Source organism: Sciurus vulgaris (genome assembly GCF_902686455.1).
Source record: "Sciurus vulgaris genome assembly, chromosome: 8".
Lineage (NCBI taxonomy): Eukaryota > Metazoa > Chordata > Mammalia > Rodentia > Sciuridae > Sciurus > Sciurus vulgaris.
Genome location: NC_136468.1, coordinates 31,679,332 through 31,698,469, shown reverse-complemented (window position 1 = coordinate 31,698,469; position 19,138 = coordinate 31,679,332). Strand labels below are relative to the sequence as shown.

General features: G+C 38.0%; 1 protein-coding gene across 4 annotated transcripts in view; it reads left to right on the top strand.

Moving 5' to 3' along the window:
• The first annotated feature begins 11,880 nt into the window (after window positions 1-11,880).
• PTPRZ1 (protein tyrosine phosphatase receptor type Z1) overlaps window positions 11,881-19,138 on the top strand; it is a 174,773-nt gene continuing 167,515 nt past the window's right edge. For 2 of the 4 annotated variants that reach the window (XM_079149830.1, XM_079149829.1), the window contains exon 1: window positions 12,431-12,915. In XM_079149830.1, the coding sequence (XP_079005956.1) occupies window positions 12,858-12,915 (58 nt within the window). In that variant the 5' untranslated portion in view covers window positions 12,431-12,857. Of the gene's footprint in view, window positions 12,916-19,138 lie in introns of all 4 variants that reach the window. The other 2 variants (XM_079149828.1, XM_079149827.1) reach the window with 2 other exon arrangements.

Genomic DNA, 19,138 nt, shown 5'->3' with positions numbered 1-19,138 from the left:
TTACCTGTACTAGTTCCTGTTTGCAGAATAGTTCTTTTCAAAACTATATTTTGACTGTAGAAAGAAAGAAATTTTGACTTCTTTAAAAGTGGTAAAATTGTTCGTTGTGTGCCTTTCATTTTTTTAAACAGCGATACAGTGACTAGTACTGTTAGGAATAAAAGCAGAGGAGAGCTCCTGTCTTGGTGAACTTAAAGTATATAAATGCATTCAACGGTTTTCTTTTTACAAATGAAGAAAGTAAGAAAGAATCAGAGCAGGGATTTGAATTGGTAATACATACTATTTGCTTTCTTGTTGTTTTTGATTCCTTTACCCTTATTCATACACCCTCTTCAACCTCCCACAGATGTCTTCAGGAATGGAGCAACATCTCAAAGATGGATGGAGGATGTGGGTTAACATTTTGTGAGCTGTTTCAGCTCTGACAATGAAGATTTTACATAATTTTCCCTGAAAGACTTTAGAATAAATTTTAACTTTCTGAACCTAAGATAGCAAAACAATCATCAAACCATTATGCAATTATAAAAGAGTGTCTTCTGTTGATTTCAGGATTCTTCATGTTATTTTACTTTGTACTCTCATATTCTACACACACACACACACACACACACACACACACACACAGGTGCATGCACACCAACCCATCCTACCCCACCTGTGGGGGACACATCTATGACAATCATTTTATTTCTCACTGGAAAGTCAATGGGTTGGGGAAAAGGTGATGTAAGTCTTATCTGTGTGGAGCTATTTAGGTTCAAAGTGCTGGTTAGTCTTGCAAGACTAATTAGCACTGTCTTTACCTGAAATTGTGAAAATTCCTGTTAAGATAGAGACACTCCAAAATCAAAGCATTCTGGATTGTTGACCAACCATATTCAAGGCAGTTACCTCAGAAAGTCAGTCACTTAAAGTCACTGAAATCTTCAGGTGAACAAGAAATAAGTGTAAGTCAAATTTTCCTTGTTACTGCAATATAATTTAGTCCACCCTAACTGATATATTCACTTTTCCATTTTGTTTTTTTGTTATTTTAACTTGCCCTCATTCTGAGGCCTTCCTTCACATTATTTAAAGACATCCAGTGGATTTTCAAATTTCAGTTTTCCAAATACAAGTTTTTGATGCAAGGTATATGAATGCTACAAAGAACACTTTTCACTGGAATATAAAGCTAGCCGGAAACTTGTCAATTTTGTTTGAACTGCAGTGCTAAGTGGAGTGTTAAGTACTGCTCCTTGGAAAAGATGAATTCCTATGGCTGACTAAGTTCAAGATGTGTTTACGGAAATATGTTACACGATAGGATGAAAGAAACTCAAAGTTTTAATTCCAAATGCCACTGCCACCACCAGTTTCTTGGCCCTCAGTAACACACAAATCTCAGAGCCTTAGGACATAGCTACAAAATGGGAAACTGATAGAGCTCATTTGTGGGATTTGGGAGTGATTGACGTTGACATTAAAAAATATTTGGCATAGAATTGGTAGATAATCAAAGGATAAATCTTACCACTATTATATGCTGTTTTCCTGGTAAGATATTGGAAACTAACTAGATGCTGGAAGCTGCAAGAAAAAAAAATTGATAGTCCTAATATTGCCACTGTGTTCTTCATTTCGAGGACTTTGATAAGGGAACCCAACTATGCAGGTTGTGAAGGAGCAGAGACCTATTGACACTCAGGTAGCTTGCCTGCCTTGCTCATCTCTTTCACACACTTAGAAGTACTTCTATAAAGTCTTAGCAGTATTGTCTATGTGACTTCTAAAATTCTGTTTGAACATGAGTTATGTGTTGTTAAAATTTTTTCATCTTTTTCCACCTCTGTACCTTGTCACTTATGTATCTCTTATTCAAATATTACTGATTTCCACTTATTCTTTTATCTTCATTCTTAGTGGCTTTAAGACTCTCTCTCTTTATCTCTATAAATGTAAAGCTCCTCACATAGTGCATTTATCTTATTGTTTGTTTTTAAGTTTTGTTTATTATAACATTTTGTGATATTTCATTACATGTTATTAGTGTGAAGGTCTTAGATGTTTTTCTTGTACAATATTTTAGTGCTTTGGTGTTATCCGCCACAATTGATCTTTTATTCCTCAGTTCTTGTCCTTACTATGTATCAAGACCTGGCTCCACCTGGGCATTCTAACTTCACAGACTATTTCAAAAGATTTATCCAGATGTCATGACAGGTAGAATTTATCTTTGAAAGAAGAAATGTTTTTAGGTAAAACATTTTTAAGGGACTTTGAATTTATAAAGTTAAGTTCCACGGCCTAGTCTAGAAAACAGAGTTTCAAAGTCCTAACTAGTAATTAAAAATGCTAATTAGCACTAAGTTAGAAGACAATTAAAACGTTCCCTAACTTTTAAGATCCCCATGGGCAGAGAGGACATTTTCCTCCATTGTGTAAACAATGACTCACCCAAACAAGGGCTGAAAAAAAAAAGTCACTAGAAAGAATGAGCTGCAAAAATGAGTGGCATTAGCTGGAAACTGAGGAGGGAGCCATGGAGTTGAATGCCCTCCTTGGAAAGCTACATGGAACGTTCTGTGATGTTTAACATCATGTTTTATATTTTCCTTTCAGAAATGCGATTACCTCACAGTCTTCTTAAGCATTTGGTGAATTTTATAATCATTACAGTCTAGCTATATGGTGACTTTTTGCACCAATTCAGGAAGGAACTCAAGGTGCTTATTTGAATTTTAAAAGGAATGGATTCCATGAAGCTGAAACCCTGAAAGTCCACTTGGGCTTCATGTACCAATTCTTTCACTGGCTTTCCACCCCAAGGGTCAGCTGTGAGACCACTTTGGAGACAGTCATACCATGCAACCTTTCCCTGGGAAGGTCACATTTCTTTCGACTCAACTCTCTTATATTGATTTCCTAAATTCATTGAGGGATTATGTCCTAAAATATATCTACTTGGGTAACTGAATAGAAACACAAACCAGAAATCCTTCTCAGGCTCATAATAATCTTTTTGGGCAGTCAGCACATTTGAATTTTCAGGATGATGTTTATTTCTCACATTACACGCTGTTTTTGTAACTGATATTTGACAACAAGTCAGCTTTGTAAAACGTACTATGTTTTGGGAAAGGAAAGTAAGCACAAGTTGTAACCACACGAGTCACCTTTTCTGAGTCTAGCAAGGAATTAATTGGTGTTGAATCTCCTAAGTGTCCTCAAGGAGAGACAGCGTAGATAATATTCTGTGAGAACTGGTACACCACTATCTGGGTTCACACCCAAGTCTGTCACTTACAATATATGTGACATTATTCTGCCTGCTCCTCTGTGAGATTGGGAAGATTGTAATGTGAACAAATTCAAAGCTTTGCTCTGAGGATTGAACAATTACATGTAAAGCCTTAAGAACAACACTTGGCGCCTAATAGGTGCCATGTAAGTATGGTCATAATCACTGCTATGATGGAAGGAGATAAAGTAGAAAGTCAATAATTAGTTTTCTGGAAACTTGCTTCTCAATTGTACATTCTTTGAGTTATAGCCTTTCTTAAGAGAGTAATGAGCAAAACTTCTAGGGCTGGAGGCCTCTCTGCTTTTGCTTCTATTTTTAGATATAGGAGAAGCTATCTAGAAATGATGTATGAAAAGGGGATGCTTGGGGGAAAATGGCCAGTAGCCAATATAGTGGTTTTGCAAAATCCCCCTTTCTCAGCTCTCAAAAATTTAAAACAACTGAGGGTCAAATACAGCTGTTGAAAACTTCAAGGAAAGTTTGAAGTCTCCAAGTCTTGGTGGTCTTCTGCATGAATGAAATCAGGGAGTAAAAACTAATTGTGAAGAGAAGCGTATAAAATCACAATAGGCCGAGAATAGACTGGAGGTGTTCTACCATGCTTGCTAGCCCAAGTTGTCTGTTAAGGAACTGCAAACTCAAAACCCACCAAATTAGCCCCAAGTAAAGGCAAATGGGTTATGAACTGTCTAAGTTTGTTATCAAAAACCTGCCTGCTAAGGGAAAAGGGATGCCTTCACAGTTTAAATATCTAAGCATCCAGAAACTGTCAGAAACATCAAAGATGCTAATTGGAACTTAGAACAAGAGAAGTAGCTGGTATTGCTTTGATAGCTGCACTTCCTCCATTATTAGTTCATGTATGTGAATACATGCTAAGCAATGAACCTAAGCCAGATCCATCAATTATGTAAAGAAATGTAAAAAATCCTGTGGGATTTAAGAGTAAGCTGTAGGATTTGGTGACTGATTTGATGGGAATGATGGAAAAAGATGTGCCAAGGAAACGTCAGGTTTTGTGGACTACCTAAAGCATCAGTTTTTGAGGAATGATGAGATTTTGGTTTCGGGTACAATGCACATGTAGAACCATCAAAATGCAATATTTTTACCTTTTCAAGACCACTACTGGGGCCTGGGTAATAGCTCAGTGGTAGGGCACCTGCCTAGCATGCATGAGGACCTTGGGTCAATCGCCAACGTCATTAAAAAGAACTATTAAGAACTATTAATGTAATGAAGGAGGCAGAAACCTAATTTTAGTGTTTTGAAGAGGTAATAAGAGATGAAGTGGACATATGCTTATAGTTTATTTTTAAAAGACAATTGTAAAACAAGATGTCTCTGGGGCTATATTTTAATGAGACATGGGGTCAAGAGAGGATTTTTGTGGGAAGGGCATACTGGGAATTGAACCCAGGGATGCTTAACTACTAAGTCACAACCCCAGTCCATTTTTGTTTTTTCTTTTGAAACAGGGTCTCACTAAGTTGCTTATGGCCTCACTTAATTGCTAAAGCTGACTTTGAATTGACCATCCTTCTGTCTCAGCCTCCCAAGTCACTGGAGTTATAGGGGTATGCTACAACACTGGCAAGAAAGAAATTTTGAATTGAAAAAGATTGAGAAAGTTTGATGAGAAAAATAAAGAGGGAGTAGGAGATTCACAGAACTGATGAAACATGGACTCCAAAAGAGAGAATTCAGAAGAAGAAGAATGAACATATAGCAAAAGAAAGATCTCATCCTCTAGGGTTGGAAGAAAACAGAAGTTCTTTCTTAAGTAGAGGGAAGTAATTTGTTCTGAGTCCCTAAATCAAATGGGTGGTAGTTAGAGGATATTTTGGCTAAATATAAAGGTGAACATATGGTTTTCAATGTGTTCAAAAATATAATGCTTCATTTACTAGGGTGCTTGTGAGTTATCTTAGACTGGAGATAGGCAAAAAAAAAAAAAAAAATCTAAATGACCATTTATTAGAAATGCTTGTACTTTTGAAATAGAGCTCATTTCAATGATCCAATCCAATGCTGACACTCTAATTTGCACAATTTGTGTTATACATCTTTCCATTTTAAATATTGTGGACAATTTTTAAAGTCCTAGAGAGCAAGTAGATAATGATGTTTAAATTAAGCCTAGAGGAAAAGCATGATTCTTCCATCGTGTTCCATGGGAGAGATGGTCTTGGGGTGAAGAGAAAGGAGAAGATGTGTAGAAGTGGAAATATGATCACTAGCTTATGACCAACACCATCTCCCCACTCCAATAATAAAATCACTATCGTAACACTGTCATATCATGTCATTAGCATGTCATTACTTTAGTACAACCAACGATGAACACACTGCTGGCTTATAGGTTCCTCAAATATGGGCTCCCATTATAGGACCCAATTAATGCTTTTTGCCTATACTTTTGAATCTTTAGAAACAATCACTCGTACAGGTTCCTGGGTAATATGTATTAGATATTTATTTTAGAAAGATTATTCTGAATTCAAACATCTATAAAGCATAAATATTAATGGCATGGTACACTAGTAAGAAGGCAGATGCAAAGTTCAATTCAAGAGGGACAGTGCCAGAAACAAGTGAATGAAAGATGGAAGAAAGTGAGTCATATCTGAGAATAGACATGTTCAAAATCATGAGCAACTTTTCTAAGGAAACAACATGGATCTAGTTGGATAACCCAAGATGGCTCCTAATAATCAATAAGTTCTTACCTAAGTGATCATAAATTAGTCATTTAACATAATATTTTAGGATCAACAAAAACTTATTTGGTAAGATCAAGTAATCACCAAAGGAAAATTGTCTGTAGAGTAGTTGATGAAGCAATTTAGACAGTTCAGCAACTTTTCAAAGAAGGACTCTGTAGATTGTAGATAGAGAAAAAGATACAGATTTGTGGATATACATATAGAAAAAGGCAAACAAGAGAGAATTATACAGGCAAATTGTTAACAGGAGCATATGAATAAAGAATACACAGCAATTCTTTGTACTATTTCTATAAATTTTTACTAAGTACGAAATTATTTCAAAATGAAAGCTAAAAAAATCAAAATTGGAACAAAAATTCAATTAAAAATAGGGAAAAGATCTGCACAGACACCTCACCAAAGGAAACATACAGATGACAAATAAGCATATGAGCATAAGCTCAATGTCATATCATATGTCATTAGCAAATTAAAAATTGAAACAATGATGAAAATCCATTGCATACCTATTAGAATTGTCTAAATTCAAAACACTGACAATATCAAATACTGAGGAGGTTGTAGAGTAACAGGAATTTTTATTTATTGCTAGTGAGAATGCAGGGTGGTACAATCATTCAGAAGCCAGTTTGGCAGCTTTTTATAAAACTAAACATACTCTCATTGGATGATCCAGCAATCCCCACCATTGTATTTACTCAAATGAGTTGAAAATTGATGTCCACATGAAAACTGAATATAGATGTTTACAGTCACTTTATTCATAATTACTAAAATTAGAAACAATTAAGATGTCCTTCCTCAAGGAAATGGACAAATAAACTGTGATGCATCTAGATAATGGGACATCATGCAATGATAGAAAGAAATGGGTGATCAAGTCATGAAAAGACGTGAACAAATTTTAACTGCATGCTACTAAGAGAAAGAAGGTCAATTTTAAAAGAGTATATATAGTATCATTTTCAACTATATGACATTTTGAGAAAGGTAAAGCTATGAAGACAATAAAAAGGTCAGTGGTTGCTAGAGGCTAGTGGGGAGAGATGAATAGGCAAAGCACAGGGGATTTTGGAATGGTGAAATTATTCTATGATACTATGATAGTAGATGTACGTCATCATACATTTTTCCAAATCCATGTGGTATACAGCACCAAGAGTCAATCTTAATGTAAACTATGGATATGGAGTTAAGAAAAAAAAACTGTGTCCATCTACAATTTTCAACTATAGCAAAGGTACCCTTCTGACGTGGGATGTTAATAATGGGCAAGGCTGCGCTCCTATACCAGGAAGGAAGACATGAGTCTCTATACTTTACACTCAATTTTGCTGTGAACTTAAAACTTTCAAAAAAATAAAGCCTACTGAAAAAAATTCAAAAGTACTTTAAAATAGGTTAATCAAACAAAAACCTTAGGTCAAGATAAAGAGTCTCAAAAAGACTGTTAATGTCTTTAATTTAAATAATATATTAAAATGGACAAGTCCACAAGAAAATGAAAAATTTCAAATCCAGATAACTTCATAATACATCAAACACTTAAGAGACTTGCTATGCACAGAATGCTTGTGCCCCCCCCCCCCCCAAATTCATAGTTTGAAACTTAATCCCCAGTGTGGTAGTTTTGAAGGTGGGGGCTTTGGGAGGTAACTAGGTCATGAGCACAGATTCTTCATGAATGGAATGAGTGTCCTTCTGAATTAGGCCACAGAGAGTTGCCTTATCTTTCCACTGCGTGAAATGACAGCAGGAAGTTACCCATTTATGAACCAGAAATTTAGTCCTCACCAGACTCCTTCATCTTGGACTTCCAGCCTCCAGAACTGCAAGAAATAGATTTCTATTGATTATAAGCCAGTCTACCATGTAGACCACACTTAGGATCTTTGTTATGATGACATGATTTATTTCTTATTTTTTTTTTTTTATTTTTACAGACTGCATTTTGATTCATTGTACACAAGTGGGGTACAACTTTTCATTTCTATGGTTGTACATGATGTAGATTCATACCATTTGTGTAATCATACATGTACATAGGGTAAGGATGTCTGTCTCATTCCATCTTTCATACTCCTGCCCCTCCTCCCTCTCATTTCCCTCTATGTAATCTAAAGTTCCTTCATTCTTCTCTCACCCTCTACCCCCATTATGTATTATCATCCACTTTATCAGAGAAAACATTTGGCCTTTGGTTTTTTGGGGATTGGCTTATTTCATTTAGCATGATATTCTCCAATTCCATCCATTTATCTGCAAATGCCATAATTTTATTCTTCTTTATGACTGAATAATATTCCATTGTGTATATATACCACAGTTTCTTTATCCATTCATTTGTTGAAGGGCATCTAGGCTGATTCCACAATCTAGCTTTTGTGAATTGAGTTGCTATAAACATTGACGTGGCTATATTACTGTTGATGCTAATTTTAAGTCCTTTGAGTATAAACCGAGGAATATATGAAAACGTGTTCAACATCTCCAGTAGTTTGAGAAATGCAAATTAAAACAACTCTAAGATTTCATCTTACTCCAATTAGAATGGCTGTTATCAAGAACACAAGCAATAATAAGTATTGGTGAGGATGTGGGGGGAAAGGCACACTTGTACATTGCTGGTGGGAATGCAAATTGGTGCAGCCACTCCGGAAAGGCAGTATGGAGATTCCTCAGAAGACCTGGAATGGACCCACCTTTTGACCCAGTTAACCCACTCCTCGGTTTATACCTAAAGGACATGATTTCTTTTTAAGAGAGAAAAACTATCCATTAAGTAACATTCATCCACAGATATTTTTCAAAGTCTATGGTTTTTTTTAAAACCAAATTTTAAGTTTAAAATATGTAAAAGATTATTCTACTGATACTCAGAGGAAAAATCATCCTGATTCTCATACTACACCAAATATCCTGACATGGAAACAATGATCTTTCTGTGCTCTTTATAATACAATTTTGTCACTGAATTATGTAGTTGGAATATAATAAGTTTAAATTATCTTATAGTGAATCATGACAAGACACTAAAAGGTTAAGTATGTACCATGCTGTGGTTTTCCTCTCAAACATAATTATGTCTCCTTCAGATGGACTCAGGGTGCCACAGCCTTCTCAGCTCTGGAGCTATTGATGAAAACCCTCTGACTTGTTTTATGCCTGACACTGAAAGGACAGTTAGGAATAAAGATGCAAAGCTCAGGGAGGTATGAATGACCAACTCTAATATCATACAATTCACAGATACACCAAAGAAGAATTGCCAGATTTAGCAAAAAAGAGTATCCACTTAAATTCAAATTTCAGTAAACAATGGATTTTATTTAAATATAAGGAAGCCCCAAGTATTGCATGGGAGTGCACTAAATACTGTTTTGTACTGAACATTTTCCACTATACTAAAAATTATCCATTGAAATTAGTAATTACAAAATTATTTATTGGTTATTAGATATTCAAATTTAACTGAGTATCCTCTATTTTATCTACCAGTTCTATGCAAAGACATTTTGTAGCAGTAATGTCTTTTCCTTCCATTACCCTGTGTGTCCCTGAATGGTAGGGATAGCGTAATGCATACTTAAGTCGTGCATGATAATGGACATACACAGAAATATGTTAGGTAAACAAATGAATCTAAAGAATAAATTTTAAAGAACCTCAAATCTATTCTATCTATGAACATTTTGAGTTTTGAAAGTTCCATCAAATCCTGTTATTAAACCATTTTTTACCTCAAGAAATATTCCTTACCTTTGTGTATCTGATATATTCAGTTCTTTTTTTGTTTAAACTTTTCATATTAAATGGTAAATTATACATCCTGAGAATAATAATTCTCCAGAGCTTGTCTTTTACATGAGTTTGAATTTATAAAATGCTCCAGGATGGTATACAGATGAGAAGCAAATGAATCTAATTCACCAAGGTAAGGTATTACTTTATATAAATGCACTGTCTCTCCCTCTGTCTACATATACATATACATATACACACATATTCAGACTCTAAATGAAGGCATCTGGTTTTGCAAGTTTATAACTTCTACTCACAAGAGCTAATGTAAACTGATTAGGTAACACATCTCAGAAATGACCATGGCCCCAATAAAATTGTGAAATGTGAGATTAGGTACCTTTTTGGTATTCCCACCCTTCTTATGACTCCTTTTTTTCCTCACACCTGGGCTGTTTCAGTGACCTGTTTTCCAAGGACCTCAACCTTGCACACTACTCCTCAGGACTATCAGAACCACATCAGCTGGTCCTCCTGGTCAGTTTTCCATTACTCTCACAGAGTCTCATAGGATTGGTTGCTATCATATTTCCTGTACAAACCTTAATAGGAAGGTGACTGCTACCTCAAGGTGACTTTTGTGCTTTCCCAGGTATATGATGATTATCTTAACTCAGAACCAAATTAGCAGAGGCCATAGATTCAGTGCCCTCTTTATTAAGGAAAATTTTAACAGTGCCTTTGTTTGATGATCTAACTCTAAAGAATGAATAGTAATGTGACTTACTAGGCAACTGAGAGAGAAGGAATGGATTTTTAATGTTGCAATTAAATCATTCTCATAAATAAGTTGGTGAAGAAGCCTTGATAATTAGGACCTGGAAAATCATACATTCCTCTGAGCAAACAGCTTCTTCTGAAGAGTTGAAGTTCTTTATAAAGTTTCTTTCATATTGCCTTACATACTTCCTTAGTATTATCATCCTGCTGAAGCAACTTAGTAGTTCAGGTATAGGCTGCTCCACTAGGAAATCAGTGTTTGCCATAATATGAACCCTTTTAATCAGATCAAATTTAATTTGTACTGTTTTTAAAATAATGAATGACCTCTGCTTCTTTCATTCTTGTCCCCACCAGCTTTGACATCAATTTGTCCTGCTAGTTCTTTTTTCATAAATACATACATCTAGGAAATCTTCCCTGACTTCTCTAGTCCACATTCAATAAAACACCTTGTCTGAACTCAGTGCATTTTATATGCACACTTCTTGTTACCCTTGCGAAAATGACTCAAATTTTTCTTCCTATGTGGAAACTCATATGAGCAATTGTCAATTTCTATTATATTTCTTGTAAAAGTTGTAGCATTTCCATTTCTATTCATGGGAAGAATAAGATTGAGGGTCAACTTCTTAATATTGATATACATTTCTGAATAAAAACTATAGTTTCAAAATCTGTTCTTGTACGACTGCAGTCAGTTCCTGAAGCATTAGCAAGCTACATCATTAGCTCTGCACACTTAGAGGCTGTGGGAATTCGTAAAAACTGGCAGTAGCAGCCGAAATACATTTGAAACCCGATTTCGTATGCAATGAGTATTCTTTCAATTTTGTAAAACTGGAATACCATATTTTTGACATGAGACCAGAACACTGGAGTACATACCTTACAGATACCTACATCAAACTGTTACTAAGAATACAAAGTATGTTTCCACAACTTGGTTTTCTGTGTCTTATATCAGGCTCCTAAAGGGTTCTAAAACAGGTATGTTATAAGTTGAAAATGTATTAATAACTTAAGTATATCAATAGGTGAAAAATCTTACAAATTTTCAGTATTGAGGTTCTTGGAGGATACCACAATTCTTATGATCATTCCTTTAGACTTCAAGTTCCTTCCACAAACACCTACTGACTTCTTTTCCCACTCTTCTAGAAACTGTGGTTATAATACTAAAGGCAAACTCCCTAACATCAAGGCTCTTGTAGTCTACTTACAAACACAAACGCCACCATAGAAACAAGTACATACAGGGTGACATTTCCAACTCTGAGGCAGCAGAAGAAGCCGTGTATTATATTTCTTTTGTATACTCTTCAATCAAGCAATTAAAAATCTTCCCTTACGAACCCGTGCGTTAGGCACTGGGAAGTTCTGTCCAGCAAGACCACTACAGTGTTGAAACTTCCCCAGCAGCTGTGCACAGCAGGACAGTTTGATTGGGGTCTAGGGAAAGGGCAGTCAGACTGGTCACAATCGGAGCTGGAGATTATTTGCAGTGAACGGCCCTGGAGGCAATGGGGTCTGGAACTACTTGAGCTATTTGAAAAATGGAAAGGGGGAGGAGAACCCAGTTTACCCAGGCGCCCCCACCATTTTCTGATTGGACCCACTTAGCATCTGCAGAGAGGACAACAATAAAATGAAAAATATTCCCAGGGGTGAAGTCCAAAGGTCAACCTCTGGCTGTGCGGGACAATGGAGGTCTGGCCTCCTCTTCTCTTCCTAAGGGATGAAGGAGTCTTAATGAAGAGACGTTTTCTCCGCGAAGATTCTAAACCCCAGCAGGTTCCACTAACTCCAGGGCAGCGAAACCACTGGCCGCAGACAGGGGGAGGGGCGTCGGTCTGTGAATCGCTACCCTGGGATCCCGACCCTGAGCGCCAGCCGCGCCCCTCCGCCCCCCGCGCGCGACCCGGGGTGCGCTGCACGCTCCCTGCGCCGCGGTCCTGCGCCCCCGCCCCCGCCGGGCGCCGCGGCGCGCACCGCCGGCCCGAGCGCGCACCCGCACTCAGAGCTGCTGCGCTCGGAGCGCTCAGACCGCTGCCGCCGCAACCCGCGAGCGAGGCAAACTCCCGCCCGCCAGCCCTGCCGGCGACATGCGCCTGGGCTAGTGGCTGCTGGTCCCCCGCGCCACCACGCGTCTTTTTCCCTCTCGACCCTCCTTCTGTTTCTCTCTCGCGCACACGCACACGCAGTCTCCCATCAGTCCGGACCCTGGAGGATAAAACAAGACCACTGCTCCGCGCCCCCGCCCTCTCCACCCCAGCAGCAGAGGAACCGCGCGCTGAGGGGCGCCGGACCGTCTGGAAATGCTAATCCTAAAACGATTCCTCGCTTGCTTTCAGCTGCTCTGTGTCTGCCGCCTGGGTGAGTGATAAGACCGCGGTGGGGTTCCATCTCCGGCCCGGTGGGACGCGGGTGGGGGGACCTCAGAGTATCCGATACTCGCTGCCGCCGCCATCTAGAGCAAGAGGAGAACGGGGACCATCACCTCGCATCCCGCGATGCTGGCGGTGGCAGGACGGATGTCAGCTGCGCGGGGTACGCGCCCCCTCCCCGGCTCCTGCCTCCCGCACCTTCCCTCTGCCCGCGGGGATGCGACTCGGGACCCTGGAAAAGAGGTTGCGTTGTTGTGGCCCCTGCCCCCGCCGCTCTCGTCCCTCCTTTGCAAAGTGTGGACGTAGCCTTTCAGATACACAGAAGACAAATAAGTGAGCAGAAATACCTCCGTGCCGAGGGGCTACGTACTGTTTTGCGTTTTGCGGTTCATTTTTATGCTACGGGTATTATGGACTTAAATGGAAGATACACGTGTCTGTCGTGCATTTCACACACACACCTGAAAGGGAGTACTCAGAGAACAAGCACCGACCTGACTGTTCAGTGTTTTTAATACTTTCAATTTAGTCACATTCAAGTCTGGGCAGTCACTTACAACAAAAAAAGTTTCAATAAAAATATCAGCATTCTGCCCCTGCTGCCAAAGTCAGAGGAGAACTGCAGGTTGATGGATTTGTACATGGATTCGACTTTTATCCACCGCCTTCCACTGGCACTGCTTTCCGAAATAGCCAATTTGAATATTTGCTTGGGAAGCAGAATTAGGTTTTCCTGTCATTTTGCAGAATAATCGTTAAGACTGGATTTTTGCATGTTAATTTTCTTTTCCTCTATGAGGATATTGAGACAAGATGGAATGTAACATATGGTTTGGAGGCATTAACCTGAAAATTACAAAATGCCTCGGTTTGTGGGCACACATTTAACTCCTTTTAGTCAGATAATCCCGCTTTTTAAATTTTAGATTGTTCATAATAAAGACGATATTAAGCCTGCGTTTTCATCTGATGGAGATGAAAACACAGTGACTTTTACAAATTATTTTCAAGATCTGTCTAATAAGAAATGTATTGCAAATATGGGGATGACTGCCCAAACCCCACTACATTCATTGACATAATTTAGATTCCAAAAGCTTTATGAAAGTGCTCAGGGGTGATGCTATGCACACAGTTGACATATAAGATTTGCAGGGGAATCTTAGTTCCTGGTGACTCTAAAACCTTAAGGTTGATTCTGGAGAGGGGAAGACGATTTTTAAAAGTGCTGTGATCATTGAATACACACCTGTTGAATTTACATTTCTGTATTTTTGTTATGGATCTCTTTTAACAACAGAGTCAGATCCTTTGGATATTTGAATTATTATTTGAATAAATCTCATAGTATTAAGGAAAGAAACTAAAGTACTGCTTTGTACCTCACCAAAACCACATGCTGAGTATACTGTGAACTTTTAAAAATTGAGATAAAATTCACTTGTCAATTTATCTTTTTAAAGTATACAAGTCAGTGGTTAATATATTTAGCTACACAACTATTATTAATATCTAATTCCAAAGCATTCTAATGATCTTCCAAAGAAACTCCATGCTCATTAGCTGTCATTTTCCATTCCTTGTGACACTGGCTCTTGCCAGCCACTAATCTACTTGCTGTCTCTATAGTTTTGCCTACTGGACATTTCATACAAATAGAATTGTGCAAAATGTGACCTTTTCTGCCTTGCTTCAACCACTTAGTATAATGTTTTCAAGATTCATCCATGTTATAGCATGTATCAGTAATTCATTCTTCTTTATGGCTGAGTAATATTCCATTATGTGACTATACCACATTTGCAAAGGTTTTTTTTCCCCTCAGAAAAGCATTATTATTATTATTTGTAGTGTGTTTTAATTATATAGATTTGAGTTTATTGGACATTTTCCTTAACTCTTTGATGATATAAAATTTTAGGTTTAAGTATTCAATTCCCTGTTGAAAATGTTCATCCCAAACTTATATAATGACATTGAATGTAAGCTTCTATTAGAACTCAAAGTGGTTTTGTTGTTGTTGTTGTTGTTTTTAGACTAGAAGATGACTACTTTGTATTCCTCACCATTTTAACAAAGTTGACTTTTCACACTGTTACCAACAGACCTGGAGGCATTGGCAATCTTAAATGGGATGAATATATTGATCTTGGGGTACAGTGTTTCAGAAAATGAAGCACATTGTCCACAAATTCAGTCTCCGCTTCAATTATGTTTTCCTCAACACCTACTTTTGTGTTTGTAGATGTATTTATTCCCCATCTTCATTGTCCTTAGAGTCATCTAGCCTGGCACTTGTAATGGGTGCTCACTAAAAGTCAGAGAACTGACTGGGGCTCGCTGTGCAGGGTGATAGCTCTGATCCAATTTGAGCATTAGTCTGCATTCTTACCATTATCCGGGAAGGAGCTGTAGGTGTTTGTTGTTGCAATTAAGAATGCCTGAGTGGTCAAGACAGCATCACATTCTGCACCCAAAGTGTCCTGATGTTTTGAATTGGGCAGGTAGTTGGCACTGCTTCTTTGAAACAACTGTCTAGGCAGAAAATTTATCCTCAGAGTGAATGGACTGAAACAGATATTTCCCTGACCCACAGAACAGGTGTATCTTATGGGAAAATCTGCAGTGGCTTTCCTGTAAGGAAGCTTAACAGTGAGTCACAGAGAAGAGCAGGTGTTTTGAAAGCTTTTAAGGAATCATTTCTTTCCATTAATGAGAACTCAGGATCTTTGACTTAAGTGACTTATAGTACTCCAAGTTACTTTAAATACAGATATTTAAGTATTGTTATTAAATATGTAATGAATCAGATCCCAATTTTTTAGTCACATATTTTGGAGCCATACCAAATACAAATTGTCTCTAATACTTCTACAAGATTTAATGACTTCATTTAGCTTTGATATGGAGTCAGTGGAATTCAACAGGTTGTGATGTTGGTCAATTTTTCCTCCAAAATTGTCACAAATATAAAGTGTTTATCCTCCACTCCCAATAACTAGTCCCCATTCAGAAAATTAATTTGCTTTTGATTAGGACAGTAGCAATTTTCTTCATTTCATTTCTTCCTCCTTTTTATGCAGACTGTAGTTGCTTCCACTCAGGGAAGTTTGCCAGGATAAATCATTCCATTGATGAGTTCACTTCTGTTCTCATATCTGCACTAGAGCTTAAGAATCTTGCTTAAAATTTTATGTTCTGGGAATTTTGCTTCTGGAAAAATCTTGGGTTCCCCCCACACCCCAGGAAGCATGAGCTGTGTTTCCCCAGTGCTCTTACTCCAAAATGATCTGTGTTATGTCTAACCTGAGAGCTTTGCTTGATGTGCTTTTGTCAGCTCCTCAGACTGTAGCATGGAAATGGAGCCCCCTCAGTCAGATGAAGAAAATGGGCTTGTGCTTTATTTCCGGTTACCATCTACTCCGGTATTTATCCAGCGCAGTCCCAGGACTAAGCAGTTTCTATCCATTTTATCATTCCATTCTCCCCCAAGAGTACTTTGAGTCAGGAGATTTGTACATGAGGAAACAGGGACAGAGACATGAAATGACTTACTAACATCACACAGCCAGTGTCAATCTGAATATTCCTTCTGACCCAGAACCTGAGGCTTTGTCTATTTTCATCTCCAGGTCAACTTCCTGTTAGGAATTCACAAACCTGTTTACACAGGATGTGATGTTGCTCTTTTTCCACAGCCCCGATTGCTTTCTTAATGGAGCCCCTTTGTGACTTTTCCCATGTGAGCCCTATTTTTTTTTTCCTTTTCAAAAATTCAAGGCATAATTTACCTTTTTTTTCAGTATACTGGCTGAAGGTTTTGACAAATGCTTATGGTCTTTTCTGAACCCCCACGGCCCAGACATAAAACAGTCCCATGGGTGCTACATTACTCATCTGTTGCCTGTTTACCAAATGCTGACATCTGCCAGGTACCATGCTGCTAGGCACTTATTTAGCAGCATAAACATGGAGTGCTGTGTATGTGATGCCTGCAATCCAGCCAATCTGATCCAGTCCCCAAACTGAAGATCTTCTTTAAATCACTTAAAATACTTTCTCAGTTCACAACTACTTGAGAATAACCATCTTTTCCAAATATCTCTCAATGTGTTAAAAGTGTTAACTCTCAAATATTTTAAAATGCTTCCCACTCCTTCAAGAATGCCTCTGGTAAATGAGCCAATTTAATTAAGATATATATATTTCAATTTGCTTTAACTTTAAATGTCTTATTGGAAGTAATCCCTAGAAGGAACTTTAGGTTACAGAAGGAAACCAATTTCTGTCTGTATTTGTAATCTTCAGAGATATGTATAGCATATTATAGTAGGCTTTAAGGGAAAAATTATCTTATTCTTTTTTTCACAATCCTAAAATGCTTCAGTTTTAAAATGATGTTCTCTAGTACTGTAGCCACTAGGTTTGTGTGGCTATTTAATTCAAAATGTACAAAAATAAAATAATTCACTTCTTTTATCACCCCAGTTACAATTTCAGGGCTCAATAGACCATGTAGCTATGGTAGGTGCTGGAAGGAGCAGAGCAGATATAGAGTATTTCCATTACTCAGAAGGTGTTACTGTTTGAGGACAACAACAGCAATGGCAGCAGCAACAACAACAACAACAAAAGCTGACAAAGGAATGAATGGCAGCACTCATGAGAAGTCAACACAACTGGAAAAAATTCTAAAGTCATTAAAATTATTTGAAGTGTTGAAGCACGGGGGTTATTTTTGGCTTATGTTGTGGTAGCCATACAAACATCATAGAGACATTATGGTGGCTGTTGATAAAGCAGCAATAGGTGAAGAAAGTCTGCGGGCCACTTTGTAGCCTTTATAGTCTGTGGTTGAACACCTGGTGGTTGGGAGTGAGTGGTCTGTTCCCACAGCATATTTTCCATAATTTGTACTATTAGAACCCACTATATTGTGTTGCAATTCATCTGTTTGTCTCCCCCTACCCACTGACCAGCTCCATGAGGGCAAATACTGTATCTCATTTATTTTTGGGTTTTTGGGCTTAGAACCCAGAGTAGGTACTTAATAAATCCTTAAGGCATAAAGTCTTAGAAAGATTGTAGTATGAAGCTTCTTACACAGCATTAGCTTTTTTGTTGTTGAGATTGGCCAGTGTCCGCTGATTTTTCTTTCTTTTGATACTAATCCCAATCCTAGAGTTTGCTCAGCATTTACTTTGACCTGTCTTTAATGGCACTTCCAGCACTAGAACTTCACTTTCATTGATTATCTCAGAAATACATATAAGCACCACCTAGACCCAGACACACTGTGCATAACTGATACTGCAGGTGTAGTGGCAGGAGCGGTCTTGTGGGAGCATTTAACTATAGATGAGTTGTCCGCAGTGCCTCTTGGTTATGTCCCAGGGTATCAGGGCACCAAGTCACAGTGTGCTTCTCTGCTGCGGGGGGAGGAGAGGGCAATGGGCTGAAGAGTGGTCAGTAATGAGAAATGAAGCACCTTGAACCCAAGAAGACTGTATTGTCATTTCAAATCCACATGACTGGATAAGTCCTGTCTAGTCAAGGTGGCATGAGAGACAGTTCTGAAACCAGGCAAATGATGGAGAGTGCGGTTACATCATGTAGATGCTCCTGCATTTAGTGTTTGTCTGTAGTTTTATCATTGATCCTAGAAATGAATGAGGGTCAGCACCTGCCTTAGCCCTGCACAGAGCAGAAGTTCAACAAATATTTGAATTGAGTTGAATTCAGTGGAATGGAGGCTGGGACAAGTTTGTCTCACAGGTAAAAAAAAGCAGAAAAAAATAGACATGCTCTTTTTCTTAGGATCTTTGCTTGATTTTCTTTTTATCAACCAGCCTACCTTCCTTCCTATTTATTTATTTATTTATTTATTTTGGTGTTTTTGCTGTTTCCTCTTCCTTTTTATCTTCACTTCCATGGAGCATAAATTTAAGATAATGAAATAGTCTCGGGTTTCCTCAGCATCTTGATGAAGAATTTGACAGGGAGGACATGAATGCTATTTGATGTCATTATAGTAAAAATACTTTTAATGCATTAGTATAATTTGGAGGGCTTTGTAGTTAACATGATTTTTAAAGTATGTTTAACAGGTGTTTCTGCTAAAAATTCTAGTGGGCTAAAATAGGCTGGTTGTCCTTTTCTTTCCCCTTCTTTCTAATACTTGTCCACAGATATTAAAGTAAACTCAATTATTC